General features: G+C 56.3%; 1 protein-coding gene across 1 annotated transcript; it reads right to left on the bottom strand.

The window, feature by feature from the left end:
- Positions 1-1,583: 1,583 nt before the first annotated feature.
- Positions 1,584-15,492, bottom strand: HROB (homologous recombination factor with OB-fold). Its single transcript, XM_028521523.2, has 10 exons — positions 14,759-15,492; positions 13,771-13,821; positions 10,130-11,302; positions 8,911-8,994; positions 7,733-7,873; positions 6,991-7,099; positions 6,719-6,804; positions 6,237-6,362; positions 4,412-4,526; positions 1,584-2,193 (listed from the first exon to the last, which is right to left on the bottom strand). Exons 1-10 carry the CDS (start codon positions 14,759-14,761, stop codon positions 2,102-2,104), a joined length of 1,980 nt encoding a protein of 659 aa, XP_028377324.1. The 5' UTR covers positions 14,762-15,492; the 3' UTR covers positions 1,584-2,101.
- Between the last annotated feature and the right edge of the window lie 1,354 nt (positions 15,493-16,846).

The following is a 16,846-nucleotide window of genomic DNA, read 5'->3' as shown; positions in this document are numbered from 1 at the left end:
ACGGGGTCGTCTCTCTGGGAAGAGGGAGGTCAGCGCCTTCGTCCGGAACAGTGCCAAGCCCGGGAGAGGCCCCGACCCACAGCTGCTCGGTGAAGACAGGAAGAAGCAGGGATGGCTGGTGATCAGACGAGGGTCTTAACCCACACCCCCTCGTCCACGGGCTGAGAGGATCTCCCTTTCTACCCTTCCTTCCAGAAAAGGAAGACAACGTTGCCGCTTGGTATCATCAGACCTGTTACACCCCACCCAGGCCCCTTGTCCAACTCTGGTCTGAAAGGTGGTTAAGAGGAGCGACAGCGACCAAGAGTCGCTTGGCAATAAAATAAATAAAGTATTAGATTATAACTCAAAGCATAAATACCCACGAATCCATACTGATATAAATGAATAAATAAAAAATGAAGGAGTCTTGGCTGCTGTGGCGGAGTGGATTGAGCACTACCCTGTGAACCAAAGGGTCGCTGGTTCAATTCCCAGTCAGGGCACATGTCTGGGTTGTGGCCAGGTCCCCAGTAGGGGGCACACAAGAGGCAACCACACATTGATGTTCCTCTTCTTCTCTTTCTCTAAAAGTAAATTTTAAAAGCATTTTTTAAAATTAAAAAAATGGAGGCCCTGGCTGGCGTAGCTCAGTGGATTGAGTGCGGGCTGCCAACCAAAGTGTCGCAGGTTCGATTCCCAGTCAGGGTACATGCCTGGGTTGTAGGCAACCGCACATTGATGTTTCTCTCTCTCTCTCTTTCTCCCTCCCTTCCCTCTCTAAAAATAAATAAGTAAAATCTTTAAAAAAATTAAAAATTGGGGAATAGGCCAATGTCCTGTGCAAAGAACCCCAAATAGCCTATGTGAATGTTCTTCCATTAAGGAGGGGGAACGTACCCCCCCGTCTTACATGTGGACTGCACACAGTGACTCCCCCAAAGAGGACGGTGTGGGGAGGGAGGAGGACAGCTTCACAGTCACAGTGGGGAGCCCTGACGACCCTGTCTCAGCCAGGCGATCACAGCCAACGTCAGCCCTGGACACGGTGTGACGAGAACAACACCTTCCTTCCGTGGTCTTCCTCCCGAAACATTCAACCCCAGGCTAAGCATGAAGAAACCAGCAGATAAACTGCAGTAGAGGGGCCCCGATCATGTGCGTGAGCCGCACTCTTCAAAGCTGTCAGGTCCCTGGACGAGGACAGTCCGGGACAAAGCGACAGCCAAGAAGAGCCCAGAGACACACAATGACCACATGTGACGTGGGGTCCTGGGACAGAGGCGGGGCAGCTGGAGAGGACTGGGAACATCTGAACACTGTCTGGGGTTCGGTTAATAGTCATAGAGCAACGCTGGTTCTCGCATTGTGACCAGGCTCCCATCCTGACATGAGATGGTGGTAAGGTGGGAGACTGGGTGTGGGGTATCACGGGAACTCCCTGTGATACCTTTGTAACAGTTCTATAAATATAAAACTGTCTAAAAGAAAAAAATTATTAAAAAGAGAGAGAGAGAGAGAGGAGTGGCCTGGCTCTGTGTGGTCAAGGCGCCACGGGCAGGGCGGACAGGACGAGGAGCAAGGACGGAGAAGGGAGCAGGTGAAGTGGGCAGCCGCTTTATTTCAGAGCAAGGTGGCCTCACCATGCCCCTGCCCCACACCCGTGGACCTCGGACACAGGCACGCTGGGCAGCTGTAGGCCTCAAGAGACAAAGCGGAGGGCAGTGTGAGTGCGTCCCTCCCCGTCCACAGGGACAGATCGCCACTGCTGTGGTGTGGGTCCTCCGGCCCCCAGCTGTGCAGGGGGACCAGGCCCAGTGTCCTCTGAAGTCAAGATGAGGCGGGACAGCAGCGCCCCCCCGCGGTTGACAGGAGAAGGACACCGCACCCCAGGGCCTGGGGCACAGCCTTGGGCTGAGCTCCGGAATGCCCAAGGAGACCCCCGTGACAGTGGTGCGGATTCCAAGGGACGAGGGTGTTCTCGGGGTGGGGGCCAGCATCCAGGGTGGGGGCAGCATCCAGGGTGGGGGCAGTCTCAGAAGCCCCGAGCGTTGCTTGTTCTCCAATCGCGCTGTCTTCCTCCCGCGTGGGCGTGACCGGACATGACCAGAGCCCCGCCTGCTCAGGGCGGGTGCCCCGCCTGGGGGCGGTCCCAGCTGCTGCTCCCACAGAAGAAGTCCTCGGGGAGCTCACTCAGGAGCCCGTCCAGGTCATCTGCAGGGGGGATGGGGGGGTGGACAGACTGAGTGACAACGCCAGGGCTGCGCGGGACTCCAGTCTAAGGCTCCTGCCTCTGAGGGGGGCCTGGGCCGGCAGCAGGGCAGGAGGTGGCTCTCTCAGGGAGCAGTGCCCGGGCCGATAGGCCTGCCGCTGGCCTGACCCCCATCTTCCCTCTGCTCCCCGCAGACGCACACGCGACAGGAGGCAGGGGCAAAACGCCAGGGCCGTTCTGCTAAGAGCCTCCCCTTGGACCTCAGTGGTTCCTATCTCTCCATCCGCAGGCACCCAGCCTGCAGAGGCCCGTGGTGCAACCCTCTCCCCGGGCGGCAGGAGAAACGAGGCTGGGGAAGCCGTGAGGAGCATTCAGAATCCCACAGTGCGTGAGTCCGGCTTCCCACCCGGAGTGGGAGACATCATCCCCTCCCCAGAGTGCCCTTGTGGGCGTAGGGAATAAAAGTAACTGTTCCTGGCTGGTCTTTGGGCAGGGTCTTATGTTTGAGAATTTGGAAGCCGAGCTGAGCTCAGGAATCCCCGTGCTCCTGTCATTTGTTGTTAACAGCTGCAGCTAACACTCACTGGGCGCCTGCTCTGTGCCGGGCGCAGGGCCGCCACACACGTTACACTCGCCGCTTGGTTTGTGTCTCACGGCACCCCTCACAGGGCTGCTCGTGGCAGTTCCTGTCGCAACCCCACTCCACCGGAAAGAACAGGGTTTCACGGGGTTGGACCTCTCGCTTGGGTGAGCACCCTTAGGCTCCATCTGACACCACAGCCACAGCTTCTAACAGGACCTCTTGCCCTGTGGGTGGGATCAGGCCGCACAGGGGTCAGTCAGACTGAGCGACACCTGCAGGGCCGAGCTCCCAGTCTGCACGGCGCCCTCGACAAACCAACCGTGCTGCTCGGACAGGGTCAGCCTGGGGGCCCTCGAAACTTAATGAGGGCGACCAGCAACTGTTCTCAGGAGGGAGGACTGAAATTCAATAAGGATCGGAACGAAAACAGTTGCCCCTCACTAGCTACATTGTGACTGTTTGGAGAAACACTACATTAAATGAAGGGAAATGAGCGTCCGGAACCTGGGACAATGAGAATGAGTGTTTGGGTCTCCGAGCCTCGTCCTGCTGCCACCAGCAGCGTCTGCGTAGCAGGCCTGTCCCTGGGGTGGAGATGTGACACCAGCTGCAGGCAACTCTCCTCCCGCCTGGTCCGTGACCCCCCCTGGCAGCCACGTGACCATGGCTTCGCTTGTCGTCAAGCTCACTGACAAGGAGAGAGTGCAAGCTTCCGGAGAAGACTCCGGCACAAGGGACACTTTTCCACAGGATACAAATAAAAGGGCTTTGTGGTTTATCACCTGGTCTACTGTGAATATGCGCAACGTGGAGATGCCTACCCACAATCCCAGGAACTCTGGGGCCAGACAGGGTCGAATTTACGGAACCAAAAGGCGCAGGACAAGACCTGGATTGTGCCAGCTTCACCTTGGCGGTGCTGCCTCCTCAGGCACCAGCTGGTCCTCCCTCAGGACCTCCGAGCTCGGGCCTCTCAGATCTGCACCCTGGTGCCGCCCCAACCACGTGGACGTCCGACCCTCAGCACTGCCTGGGGGGCCTCGGAGCTCAGTCGGGACGGGAACACCTGCCTCTGTGCCCCAGCCACCAGCCCACAGAAGACCCAGGCGTGGCCTGAGGACGGGGCTGGTCGGCCTCCTCCTGTGGCTCACGGCGCAGGGCCTGGATGTGGGGGAGGGGAGGCCAGTGGGGCACATGCTGGTGCAGCCCCAATGACACTGTTAATCAGCGTGCGGCCTGCAGCTCCACCAGAGGAGAGCCCACGCCTGATTTCTGTAAGACTCCATGAGATCCAAGGTTCATGGGGGGAACGAGATGCAGCCAGAAGAATCTGGCTGAGAAAGTCAAGAGGAAATAGAAAGAGAATTGCCTTTACTTTTTTGATTTTTAAAACATTTAGCTCATTTTTAGAGAAAGGGGAAGTGAGGGAGAGAAACATCAATGTGCGAGAGAGACGCTGATTGGTTACTTCTCGTGAGCCCCCAAATGGGGACCTGGCCCACAACCCAGGCATGTGCCCTGACTGGGAATCGAACCGGCGACCTTTAGGTTCACAGGCCGGCACTCAATCCACTGAGCCACACCAGCCAGGACAGAAGGAGAATGTCTTTTGCTCCTGAGAGGTCTGACTGCCTTACCTGCTTCTGGGAGTTCTCTGGGGGATGTCCCTGCCTCTGGGTTCGGTGCTGTTCCGAGGTCTTTCCCGGGCCCCGCAGTGTCAGGCTGGAGGCTGCCGTGGAAGCCACCTGGGTCCTGGGGACAGAGGATCTGGTTACCGATGCCTGTGCCCCCAAGGCCCTCTGGACAGTACGGCCCCTGCTCACCAGACAACCTCAAAGGAATAGGCGGGGGCTCAGCAAAGACAGGACGGAGGGTGTGCAGGGCCCAGCTACCTAGGCCCATGCTGCAGGCAGGGAGCTGAAACACTAGACAGCCAAAACAGCAGATAATTACAAACACAAAATCTTTTGGCTGTTTTTTTTTCCCTAATTCTACTTTTATCTGGTATTTTAGGGAATCTAACTGGAAGAAAGAGTAAAGGGGCCATTCAGAAATATGTTGAGGAGTTAGCCTGGGATTGAAAATTAGCTGTTGCCCAGGCTGGGTAGCTCAGTTGGTTAGAGCTTCATCCTGATAATGCCAAGGTTGCGGGTTCAAACTCCAGTCAGGACAGATACAAGAATCAACGAATGAATGCATCAATGAAAAACAAATTGATGTTTCTTTTTCTGTCTCTCTCTCCCCACCTTCCTCTCTCTAAATCAATAGATAATTTTTAAAATATTTTATTTATTTTCAGAAAGGGGAATGGAGGGAGAGGGAGGGAGAGAAACATCAATGTGTGGTTGCCTCTCGAGCGCCCCCTACTGGGGACCTAGCCCACAACCCAGGCATGTGCCCTGACTGGGAATGAAACCGGTAACCCTTTGGTTCTCAGGCCGGCACTCAATCCACTGAACTACACCAGCCAGGGCAATAAATTGTTTGAAAAAGATTTAGCATCAATAATCCCCAAACTAGCTAACATACAGACAGGTAATTAAAATAAGTAACTAAACCATTAACCATGTTTAGCTCTGGGAAATAGGAGTGGAGGGGTTAAGTTTCACGTTCCCCTTTATTCTGTACCATTTCCATTTTTTCCCGTGAGTATGAATGACTTGAAATTAATCAAGATGACTTTTTTGAAGCGGCGTGCTTGTGGGAGAACGTGGAAGCGTAAGCAGAAAGATGCAGGAAATGGAAGCAGCAAGTCACAGCTAAGCGTGTAGCCAGACTTGACGTCGGCTCTACCCCACTCGTTTTCTAGACGAAGCGACAGCTGGGGAGGGGACTGGACTTGCCAAGGTCACCTTACAAAGTACCGGCAGAGGGAGAATATGACCCAGGTCTCCTGACCCCCAGGCCAGGCCACGAGCCCAGCCCAGGATCCCGGGACGGGCGGGGGTGGCGGCCACAGGGGAGATGCCGTCTGCCAAGCCCAGCCGAAGCTCTGCACCTGCGCCCTGGAGCGGAGCTGCCTGGAAGCCCAGGTTCCCTCATTTCCCACGGGGGTGTCCCCACCTGGGTTCTGTGTGGGGATCCCCTCGCTTAGCAAGGACGGAGAGCAAGTGCTGGCCCAGGCCATTCGTAGCTCACCGCTCTCTGCCCTGCTGCCTGTGGTAGCTCTGACCCTCAGTCACTTACTGACCCCCCCATAGATCCTCACTTGGTTAGTTCTCAAATGACTCCCATCCTCTCCAATGTTCGAGCCTGCCATCAGACGCTCAGGGATCGCCCGGAAGCCGGCTGTTCCTCTAGGTCCTATTACCGCGCCATCTGGCAGGCAGCTGGACTGGGGACAGGAGGAGGCGGCCCTGCCTCCGAAGGTATCTCCTCCGATCAGGGTGGAGGAGGGGAAGGAGTCGGGAGACCCAGGCAGAAAGGGGCACTACCAGCCCCCATTCCACCTGCCCCTCTTACCTTGGGGAGGGGCTGAGGTGGCCTGAGGGAGCTCCCCTCCCCAGAATCCGGGCTGTAAACGCGCACCAGGTTGTTGGGCGTGACGTTGAGGTAGTGGTTTCGGAGCGAAGGAGAAAACACCCCAATCTGGACTCAAGGAAGGGGAGAATCAGTGTCCTGGTGAAGCACCGGGTACTGCTCCACGGCCACCTGTCCCCACCTGTTTCTCCCTTGGTGCCTCTGCACCAGGGCCACACAAACCGCTCCTGCCTCAGCCCTGGAGTCAGAGTAGGCCCACTCACCACACACCCCCTCCTACCTGCCCAGTGCAAACCTCCCCCCCCGCCCCCCAGGACGGGTTCAGGTCTCTACTCGGCTCCAGGAAGCCAGGGCCCAGCACCAGCCTAGCGGCTCTCAGCCTGGGCACTGGGAGGGAAGAAGCCACACACACAGCTCGGGGGGCCTCCTCCGGGTCACCAGGGGCGGAGAGCAGCTCCCCATACCTGCTTCAGCAGCAGCACTGAGCCAGGCTTCAACTCATTCTGGTGCATCTCAAGCAGCGACCTATGCACCGTGCCCTGCATCTCTCCTGCAAATACCACACGGTCCATCAGTCTCAGGGTCAAGGGCAGCACAGTGACGGGTTAGGGCCCTGGCTGGGAAGTGGGCTGCTCACTGGTTCAATTTTCCCAACCACCAACAGAGAGGGTGACCCCTCATCTTCTGCCTGCGGCGAAGGCCCCTCATCAGATACTCCCAGGACCTAACCCCTCACCCGTGGGGTCCTTGAAGACCGCGCTGGCGTCCCTCGTGCTCCGAGTCAGGGACTTGATCATCACCGCCATGCTGGGGACCTTGTTCCCCGGAAGCTGCTTCAGGGCTGCCTGGGTGCAAGGAGAGGCGTTTGCTGAGCCAGCCGTGTCCCAGCTGCAAGTGTCCCGCGTGTTCCAGGGCAAACTGGGAGGTAGGGGGACAGTGGGGGGGGGGGGGCGGGGGCAGAGTACAGGTGCGACGACACCTGTCCTTTGTGGAGGGCAAAGAGGCAGTTTCAGGGGTTCGTCTGATCTTCAGGCGGACCTCCAGCTCTCCCCCCTGCCTCCTTCCTTCTGTGTCTGTGTTTATACGGAGCACGCTACATAAATAGAGCCCTGAACAGCAGGCCACGGGCAAGGATGTGTTAGCACGTGTACTGACATGTGTCTGCACATGACCCCTGACCCCTGCGGAACTCTAAGGGTAGCAGTGTGCTCACTCCCCCCTCCCCCACCCAGGGCCCAGATGTGCAGAGACGTGCCCACAACACAGCCACTCCTTCGGCCTGTGCCCAGCACTGCGGATAGCAGTGGACAGGTGGGCAAGGGGAAGATACCCCGCAGGGACTTCACGCCGCCTTTCAGAAAAAGGCCTGCGGTCAGAGGGCAAACGGAAGCCCCACTCCTAAGGTGCAGGAGGGCAGAGGGTTGGTGAAAAGGGCAAACACGGGCTTCCTTCCGAGTCTCAGCACCCAGCACCCTTACCTTGCGCAGCACCATGACGACGCTGTAGGTGCAGAGGAAGCAGGCGGGGTCTCTCTCGTCCAGGCCCAGGGCGGACTTCATGGTCAGCCAGGGCCCTCGCCCGAAATCGTCCTCCACCGACGCCTGGGAACCGGTGCCAGTCTGGCACCACAGGGCAGAGGGGAGCCTTCATGACCGGGTGCGCCCTGCTACAGACCCCTGCCGCGCCGGGCTGGAGGCGTGCAGGGGAAAGGGCGCATGCGCGGCGGCGGGGCGGCCGCCCTTTCCTCTCGTTTGTCTCCAAGGCCAGAAAATGGCGAGTGAGGTCTTGCCGTGTATCGCATCACGTCGCACTTGGCAGCGATAGCAAAGGTACCCTTCGTTTTCTTTTATTTTAAGTCAGGTCCTGACTGTAATTACATCACAGCAGCAAAAAGCTAGCCGTGCTCCTTTCCTGCATGAGACTTGGACAGCCTCAGCGCTGGGGGGCCCCCACACACACTAACAGGCTTGCGCAGTGCCCTGCATCGTGCAGCCAGTCGTATTCTATTGGGGATGCCCCCGGCTCTCATTGTTAACCTTCAAATTATCAAAAAGTGCTTTGATTCAGTTGGGTATTTACCGCTTTGGACCTGAAGCGGAAGGTGGGTGGGCGGAGCTGCAGCACAGAGAGAAACTGCTAGAGGGAGTTAGAAGCAGCAGTGGGCCTGAGGGCGGAGAGGGTCAGCCAGAATGGGGGGAGGGATGGGGGCCCCCCCAGGACGGGGGGCAGCGGGGGACGGGGAGGCTGCGTCTCACCCGCTGAAAACAAACCCGCTGCAGGTCAGCTGAAGGCAGATCCCTCTCAGCTTGATTCCCAGGAACCTGAGAAGGGCGCCTGAGATACAAGGCCCTAACACCAAATACACTCTTCTCCCAAGGAAAGGAGGAGGGAGCTGGGCCTTCCTCCGATGGGACAGAAGGCCGGCTCATGGACCGGTCATCATCGCCTGGCTGGCATCAGGACAGGCTTCACTTCATGCCAGCAAAATCGCCACCTCCCCAAGTCGCCTTCCCCACGTGCCATCTGGTTGGTGCGTGACCTCAGGGAACAGGCCTAGTGCAGCACCCACTCGGAGTCTTAGCTCCTCCAACATGCAGGCATGCCCCTCGCTCTTCAGCAACGCCCGGGACGTTAACGCTTGCACAGAACTAGTTACCTCCGCCTGGAATTTAGCCAGAGCCCCGTGAGTCGGCGTGTGGGGCGTGGAAACCATGATCTCCTCCAGGTTTCTCGCACTGCGCTGCAGGGGGCGAGAGGAGAAGGTGAGAGGGGGCGCGGCGGCTGTTATTTACAGGCGCAGCCTCTTGTCTGGGTTACATAATGAGCTCAGGAAACTATCAGGGACAATTAACACATATTACATCTCTCCTAACAAAGTCTCAGGAGCTTGTTGGCGGCTTAAAAAAAGATGCTTTGGGGATCGTTTTTGGGAATGTGAGGAAGCTGGAGCTAGCCCGGGAGCAAAACCCAGAGCCTCCTGAAGTGGACAGTGACCCGAATAGACACGCAGAAGGGCAGCTTCTGCCAGGCCCCTGCTCAGGGACCTAGCCCTCCCCTACAGAGACCCAGCCCAGGACCAGTGTAAGTGGCCTCCTCGGATTTCTCTCAAAGAGCCAGGGAATAGCAACTAACAGGGAGAAACTGTTTCAAACACCTTGAAAATGCTAGGAAAGGGGTGCACCTGCCACGGTCTGCTGGGATCCAAGCTCCCAGCACGGCCCCAGCTTCCCATGAGGACTCTACACGGCAGTTACGGTGAACGGTTCTATGGCTCTGAGAGCGCCCTGCTCTTAGGCCCCTGTGCCTCTGCACGTGCTCTCCCCTGTCTTCCCACCGAGTCCAGCCTTGCGACACCCGCGCCTATTAACCTCCCACGTGTCCGTCCAAAGCCTGCTCGGCAAGCCCAAGGAGCCCAGGGCCTCTCAGCGCCCAGGGAATGACCTCTCTCCCACTGTGCATTCCATATACGATCGTTTGTTTGCTTCTTCTACTAGAAGCTCCTCAAGACAGGAACCACTGCTATTCTAATCTGTATTCTCAGTTCCAAGTAAATGGCCCACCTTAGCGGATACGAGCGAGCATCCCTGCCTCGGTGCTAGCGGACAGTAGGCGTGCAACAAACGTATAACGACTGTGAAGTTGAGCACCCCTCTCCTGTGCGGTTTCTCAGGCATTCAATTCTTCCTCCCCCCTTCTTTGGATTCTTCCACAGGTTTGAAGACCCTCCCCCTCTGCACTTCCTCCCTTCACTTCCCCAAGGAGTGCAGACATTCGGGGACCGGGCAGTGCTGGAACTCTGCTTCTTCCCTTTGCGCCCCCCCCCCCCCAACATCCTGGATGGCCCTGGCTTCCGCCAGGGAGAAGCTGCCACTCACTTGGTGAGGCAGGATCCCTGCTGGGCCCGGGAAGCGGCGTGCTTTGGCGCGGGTGGCGGTGCGCGGCGGCTGCTGGGGTGTGCGGCTGGCGGCAGTGACCAGCTGTACCAGGTGGTTGGTGACTATGGGCGTCTGCAGAGCTGCTTGGGGAGCCAGGGGGGAGTGAGGGCCCCTGGGAGTGCTGACAGGAGACTCAACAGAAGACACTGGAGCTCGGGGCTGTAAGGGCCCCCGAGGGAAAAACCCAGAGACAGCCCTGGAGGGAGTAGAATAGTTTGAGTTGGGAGTTCGTGGGAAACTGGGGTGGCCACTTAAGTGGGCCTTTGGAGACTGGAATGACTGACAGGGGGCACGGTTCTGAGGGCTACTCTGAAGAGGCCTTCCAGCAGCTGGAAGAGGCGGGGCTCCTCGAAGTGGGGAACAGGCTTCCCAGCGGGGCTGCTGAGCAGGAGCTGTCGAAGCAGCGGGGACAGGAAGGTTCCCCACGGCCCCAGGTCTCACGTGGGGCTGCGGGGACCTGCAGTAGACAAGAGGATCTGGAGACTGCTCCTGGGCTGCCGTGATACCCGTCACGTGGGCAGCAGGTGTGGGCCCCTTTTGGCAAGATCTGCTCGGACCAGCTACGCGAGCCTTTTTAGCCAATGTGAAGCCTTCCCGCTGCCCAGTGGGTAGAACTCCAGTGGCCTCACTGTTAGCTCCAAGGTCCAGCTCCATGCCAGGCCCTTCCAGCTCCATGCTGGCCAGGACCTCGTCAAATTCATCCTGTTCCGGTCCCTCGAAGCTACCAGCCACCTGCTGTTTGCTCTCAGAGGGAAGCAGGGAGCGAGAGGCTGAGGACGGGGGTCTCGCTGGCTCTTTGAGCGCTTCCGTCAGTGTCGCTTTCCTCCGACTGCCAGTCCAGCTGCCGGCAGCTGAGACGGGCCTCAGCGGGTCTGTTGCTGTGGAAGGCGGACCCCTGGTGGCCCTGAGCATGCTGGAGGGTGGAAGACAGAGTCCCCCGCTTGGCAGGCCCCAAGCCTCTGAAGACGCAGCGGGACGTGACGGCAGCGGCCCAGAAGACTGTGTCTGCGCCGTCTCTGGTGCCCGGGAAGGGACGGGTCTGAGGCATCCAGCATTCACAGGTCCTGAGCCAGCAAACTGGTTCTCTGCATCCTCCACAGCGGACAAGAAATCCTGCAAAGAAGCAGAGACAGTGGGAAGTTAAGCCCTGCTTTTACTATTTCAGGCATGTGGTGTGTGCCCATGTGCGGATATACACAAGCAAGAAACCAAGACATGAGAAGCAATGGTGGAGTCTCACCTCCTTTGACCTTGCCCATGAGCCCACCAGCAGGTTCCTACCAGAAACACTCCTAGGCCAAGTCTTCAAGTAGCTTCTCTGTCTTTATTCAATCTCGAGTGGGGGCTGGGAGGTGGGGGGGTGGGAGTGGGGCTAGTCGGGGGAGCAGCAGGAGAAGCAAATGTGCCAGGGCACCGAGGGGTCAAACCAATCACCCACGGTCACAAGACGACTACCTTTTCGGTGTCTAGCTGGTCATGCTGCTTGTCCTCAGCCCACTCCTCACCCCCAGCACATGCACGTGCATGCAGACAGACACACACACCCTCAGTAAGACAGAAAGGCCTAGTAGGCAGAAGTTAAATATAGCTTTTCAGGCAAGTTAAATTAAGTATGGATTCCAGTTGGGAAGCAAGGTGAGATTGACACCTTCAAGAGCAACAGACCTGCTCCGAGGGTGTTTTTGACTCAGAACTGCTGATTTAACTGACAGGAAGGTCCCCGGGGCCCCCACGCCCCGCCGCCGCGCTGCATTGTCTGCGCTAAGGAAAGCTTTCTTCCGGCTTTGCGTGTCATCAGGAGGGTAGCAAACTCCAGCACTACCTTAGGCGTTAGCAGCAATAATAATAATAATAATAATAGTGTCAGAATTACTGCAACAATCAAATCCTGATGACCCTGGGGGCTGACGAATCCCTTTTCTCGGGAAGAGCGAGCGCACTTTCAGACACGATGCCACCTGACCTGGGCAGGGGCCGGGGGAGGGACTGGGTATGGAACAGAAACTTGAGCTGTCAGAGTCCTTCTCTCTTCGTCTCACGATGAGCCTGGCAGCGCTACCACCCCACAGTGAGATCCAAGAGGGTCCCTTTAATAGCCGCTTTTCAGCCCGTAACCGTCACACATCTTGAAAGCTGAAGGGCAAAGTCAAGGACACGGCTCCTCGACAAAGCTGGCAGTTTTGTGTTATTTGTAAAAATAACAGTCGCGCCCCTAAGGGACAACAAAAACATCTAATGTCTGAAATCTCACTGGATGGCAGGTACCATGTAAACATTTTACCAGAATTCTCTCGATGAATTCTTACACTTGCCCTATGAATAGGCACTGTTATTATTCCTGTTGTTTGGATACAGAAACGAAGACTCGGACAGGTTAAGTCACTTCCACAGAACCGGCACCAGAAGCTCCATGTGCCCTGGTCACTATGTCTTAGGACCTCCACGAATGGGCTGGTCTTTTCAAGGGGTCTGACGAAGGCTGTTTCCCCCTTCAAGCCTCATGTTCCCAAAGCCTCTGAGGAAGAGGGGAGGGTGCTGGGGCCGCCAGAAGGGCCCCCGATGCAGCATTCACCATCATACTCGGCACAAGTTAGGCATCTGGACAAATTCTGAATGTGGTTTTTGAAAAGCAAAGAGCCAAGAGACGAAAAGTACGTTTGAATGGCTTGTCATCAATAACACAGAGCAACTTTGTTCTGTAAATGCAGTTCAGTAGTTTCCATGTGTGTTAGGGGGGGCCCAGTCAGGGGACCGAGACCCCACCCTGGCTGTTGGTGCTTTCTTTTTAAATTTTTTTAGTCCCTTTTTATGCCTCCCCCTTGCTTTATTCTTTAAGCAGGTTAATTTACCTTTCTAGGCTTTACTCACTGAAATCTTACTTTGTGAAAAGGATTTGAGGTGGCTATTTCTGGCCCCCCAAAAGAAACTATATCCTTTGGGTCTACGTGGGAAGAGAGCCATGGTGATCACTAGTTCAGGGCTCACTAGTCTCTGGCTGCACCCAGAGGTCAGAAATATCCCTGCCGGGGTCCCTCCCCAGAAACGACGAGTTCACTGGCATGTGGCAGGGCCTCAGCAGGTGTGGTTCTCACGTGCCAGCTTCAGATCTACTCTAACCCCTCGTTGTCTGAGGAGAGACATGGCAGGAAAGAACATCTGAGGCAGAAGAATGCCCCGCATATGGCAGGAGAGAACATGGAAGACCAGAGAATGAAGTCATTTGCCCTTGGTGACTGACCCCAGGCCTCCTGCCCTCCCGCAGTTGTGTGGTCCCTGGCTCTCCCCTCTCCCTCCCTCACGTGCGTCATCGAGAAGGTGAATCCGGTCACCCACAGACACAGCTTCCAGGTGATGGCCCTTATCGTTTAAAGGTATGACAATCAGGCAGCTCACCTCTGTGGCTTTTTACTGGTTTGGAAGACAGTTCAATAGGTTTACATTTCTCATCATTCCTCAGCCTCTCACAGACCAAAAACAATGCGCACATCAAGTCAAAAAGGAAATGGGGAAATTGCTTCAAAATGTTCCAGGCCCGGGCATTTACATCTTAAGACCTCCTGGGTTCACCAACACTTCCTTACCTCATCCTCAAACTCCTCTTCCACAGCAAACAGCTTCTGCAAACTGCATGCCTGGAAGGTAAACAAAGCCATTGAGGTTGGAGGAGGAGAAACGCAGTTTGCAAGTACATTCTGTCCTCACTCTGCTTCCCAGTTCTAAGGAGGCCAACGAGTGTACTGTTCGGGGTTTGTTTGTTTGTTTGTTTTGCTAGTGTTGGGGGAGGAGTAAGGGGTGCGAAGAGATGGGATTCACTTAGAGACTTAGAGGATTTCAAATCCTTTCTCCCTAAAATAATCCAGTCAGGTCCATCTGCACTAATCTTGGAAGGGGAGGGAAGGGGCAAAGGAAAGGCTGCCGAGGGAAGCATGGGTCATTCTTTACTCTCAGCGCTGCGCCAATGGGCGTAAAGGTTTTGCAACAAAGGTCTGGCCTAAGGGACCTTTATCAAATATAATCCAAGCAAGCCTAGCTGGCACAGTGGCCTTGTTCCTGAGAGCCAAGCCAGGAGCTTCCTTCTATCTAACCCCATGCCCAAAGGCTAGGGCCCCAGGAAGGTGGGATGCGCACGTCCCCAGTTCCTTCTTTCGGAGGCAGCAAGGCTGCGGTGGCCAGCCCTGAGAGGTGTGTGTCAAACTCAAAGCCAAGGGTTGTGCCTAACCCCAGAGCAAGAGATGCATTTAGGGGTACCTAACCCCCAAAGTCCAAGGCTCAGATGGACGGGTTGGGGGAGAGGGTCGGGCTCAGGCGGAATGACGTGTGACTGCACCGGAACCGGAGATCGGGAAAGAAACGGAGACCCAGAGGGAGGTGGGCGGGGAGAGGCTTCCTAGGGTCTAAGAGGCGTCCCTTGCCAAGGCCGTGACTCGAGCCCAGGTCTCCCGACCTCGCTGAACTCGCACCCAAACCCTACACCCGCCCTGCTGCTCGCCCGGGTGAGGGGCTGGAACCTAGAAGGCAGTTCCCGGGCCCGGAGACCCAGAGGCCCGGCCGCCCCGGGCGCGGCATTACCATGGTGACGGCGGGTGGGCTTCGGTTAGAGGGTTAGTCGGACAGGCCCCAACTCGAGTGCTCGCCAGGGACTCAGACTTGGCCGGGCGCCGAGGCGAGGTCGGAGAGGTCCCCGCGACCCAGGCGGGTAGCAACAGGGTCGTAGTTAAGCTGACGGCGGGGGCGGTAGGCCGCTTTCGAAGCCGCCGCCACTCCGGCGTCTCCGCCCTCTTAAAGGGGCGGCTCTATTTTTATCCGGCCGACACAAAAGCTCTTCATCCGCCAGTCTTCCGCCCCGGCCTTAAAGGGAAACTGGTGAGCTCCCGGTCGCCCCCTAGCGGCCGCTCGGACCGGGCGGCTGATTCTACCTGCGGTCCAATGAGCGCAAGTTTGATGATTTGGGCCCTCTACGCCCAATTCTGCCCACCCTCCCCTCTTCTGTTAAGCACACTAGGCACTGTGGGCTTGAGCGGGGCTCTCATTCACACCAGAATCCATTCCGTTGGTTTGTGTGTTCATCTCTCATTCATTCATCCATCAGTCCATCCCTCTATTTTGCAACACATTTATTAAGCAAAAGCGTCCATAGTCCGACTCTTTCAGCCTTCCTGTTTCTGTTTAGATCTCGGATCTTCCCTGTCATCCATTCTCTCAATTAACACCCTCCCCCAACACTATTTCTTTTTCAGCACTTTACCGTGTGTCTTTCTCACTAGAACATGAGCTCCCTGAAGGAAGGGACCTTACCTGGCTCATTCAAGTTTGTATCCCCAGCATTTAGCACAAAAATGCACTATAGAGTTATTGAACAGCACAGTGGCTGATATGTATTGGGCACAGCACTTGACGCTGAGGATAGAGAAGTGAATGACTACTTGTGCCCTGAAGTTCACAAGTCAGGGAGGCACAGATCAAAAGACAGAGTCCAGCCCTGGCTGGCGTAGCTCAGTGGATTGAGCGCGAGCTGCCAACCAAAGTGTTGAAGGTTCGATTCCCAGTAAGGGTATATGCCTGGGTTGCAGGCCACAGCCCCCAGCAACCACACATTGATGTTTCTCTTTCTCTTCCTCCCTCCCTTCCCTCTCTAAAAATAAATAAATAAAATCTTAAAAAAAAAAAAAAGACAGAGTCCAGGAGAGTCGTGCAGAGAGCTGGGCAGGGGCCTAGTGAGCTGGGAAGGCCAGCTTTTGTCACTGAAGCCAGCTGTGGTTAATAACCCTCCGTCTAACCTCGGTTTCTCTTTCTGCTTGTCACCACAGGGCTAGTCAGGATGACAGCTAGGGCTGCATCGTTTTGAGGGCTCAAGAGGCAAGAGGAAGGTCACTGATTCCAGTTCTTAACCATCCAATCAGAGCCAGCCCTGAATCTTCCCCAGGGCGGCCCAGCCTGGTTTTACCTCGGGCAGCCTATGACTTCTGTCATAGCTCCATGTAGACCAGTTTACTTGTCATGTGTCAGAATGGAGGCCCGAATGGTGGTGGGAAAGGGAACCTGGACTCCTAACTCTCATCTGAGGTAGGAACCCCCTCAAGGCCTCTGTGTGTGCTTCTAAATTGGGGGATAGAATCCCAACACCCCACCCCCGTTTACAATGTCCTCAGGCGAGGACAAAAAATTGAATAAAAAGGAGCCCTGACCGGTGTGGCTCAGTTGGTTGGGCATTGGCCCACAAAGCAAAAAGGTCGCCAATTCGATGTGGGTCAGGGCACACACATCAGTGTTTCTCTACCGCTCTTTCTCCCTCCCTTCCCCTCTCTCTAAGAATAAATAATTTTGTTTTAAATCTAACAAATAAAAAAAACAAATACAAAGGAAGGGGTGAGTTCAGGGAAAGGGAGAGGTGGGTGCCGGGGCCTGGGCAGGAGGACGCAGGCCAGAAGACACTAGATCGTCCGCTGTGACGGGGGGCACAGAGGGGAGAGAGTGTAATGAGAGGGTCTCAACAGTCCTGTGGTGTAACCTAGAATAATAGCAGCCACTATTCCTGAGCTCTTCCTGTGTTCCAGGCCGGATTCCGAGTACTTTACAGGTGCCCACTTACTGGATCATTGCAACAAGCTTCGAAGGCGCTAGGAGGCGCTAGGTCACGTCTGCCTCGCAGAGGAGGGA

This window comes from Phyllostomus discolor, chromosome 8, assembly GCF_004126475.2.
Source record: "Phyllostomus discolor isolate MPI-MPIP mPhyDis1 chromosome 8, mPhyDis1.pri.v3, whole genome shotgun sequence".
NCBI classification, from domain to species: Eukaryota; Metazoa; Chordata; class Mammalia; order Chiroptera; family Phyllostomidae; genus Phyllostomus; species Phyllostomus discolor.
Note: the sequence above shows the minus strand (reverse complement) of the source record. Positions and strands in the feature narration are given on the sequence as shown.

What these genes read in the sequence shown, in the direction of transcription:
- HROB (XM_028521523.2), bottom strand. An exon ending in TCGTCATGGTGCTGCGCAAG is followed by an intron (nt 7,100 to 7,732) that starts GTAAGGGTGCTG and finishes CCTTGCACCCAG; the next exon opens with GCAGCCCTGAAGCAGCTTCC. An exon ending in CAGAGAACTCCCAGAAGCAG is followed by an intron (nt 2,194 to 4,411) that starts GTAAGGCAGTCA and finishes TCCCCCCTGCAG; the next exon opens with ATGACCTGGACGGGCTCCTG.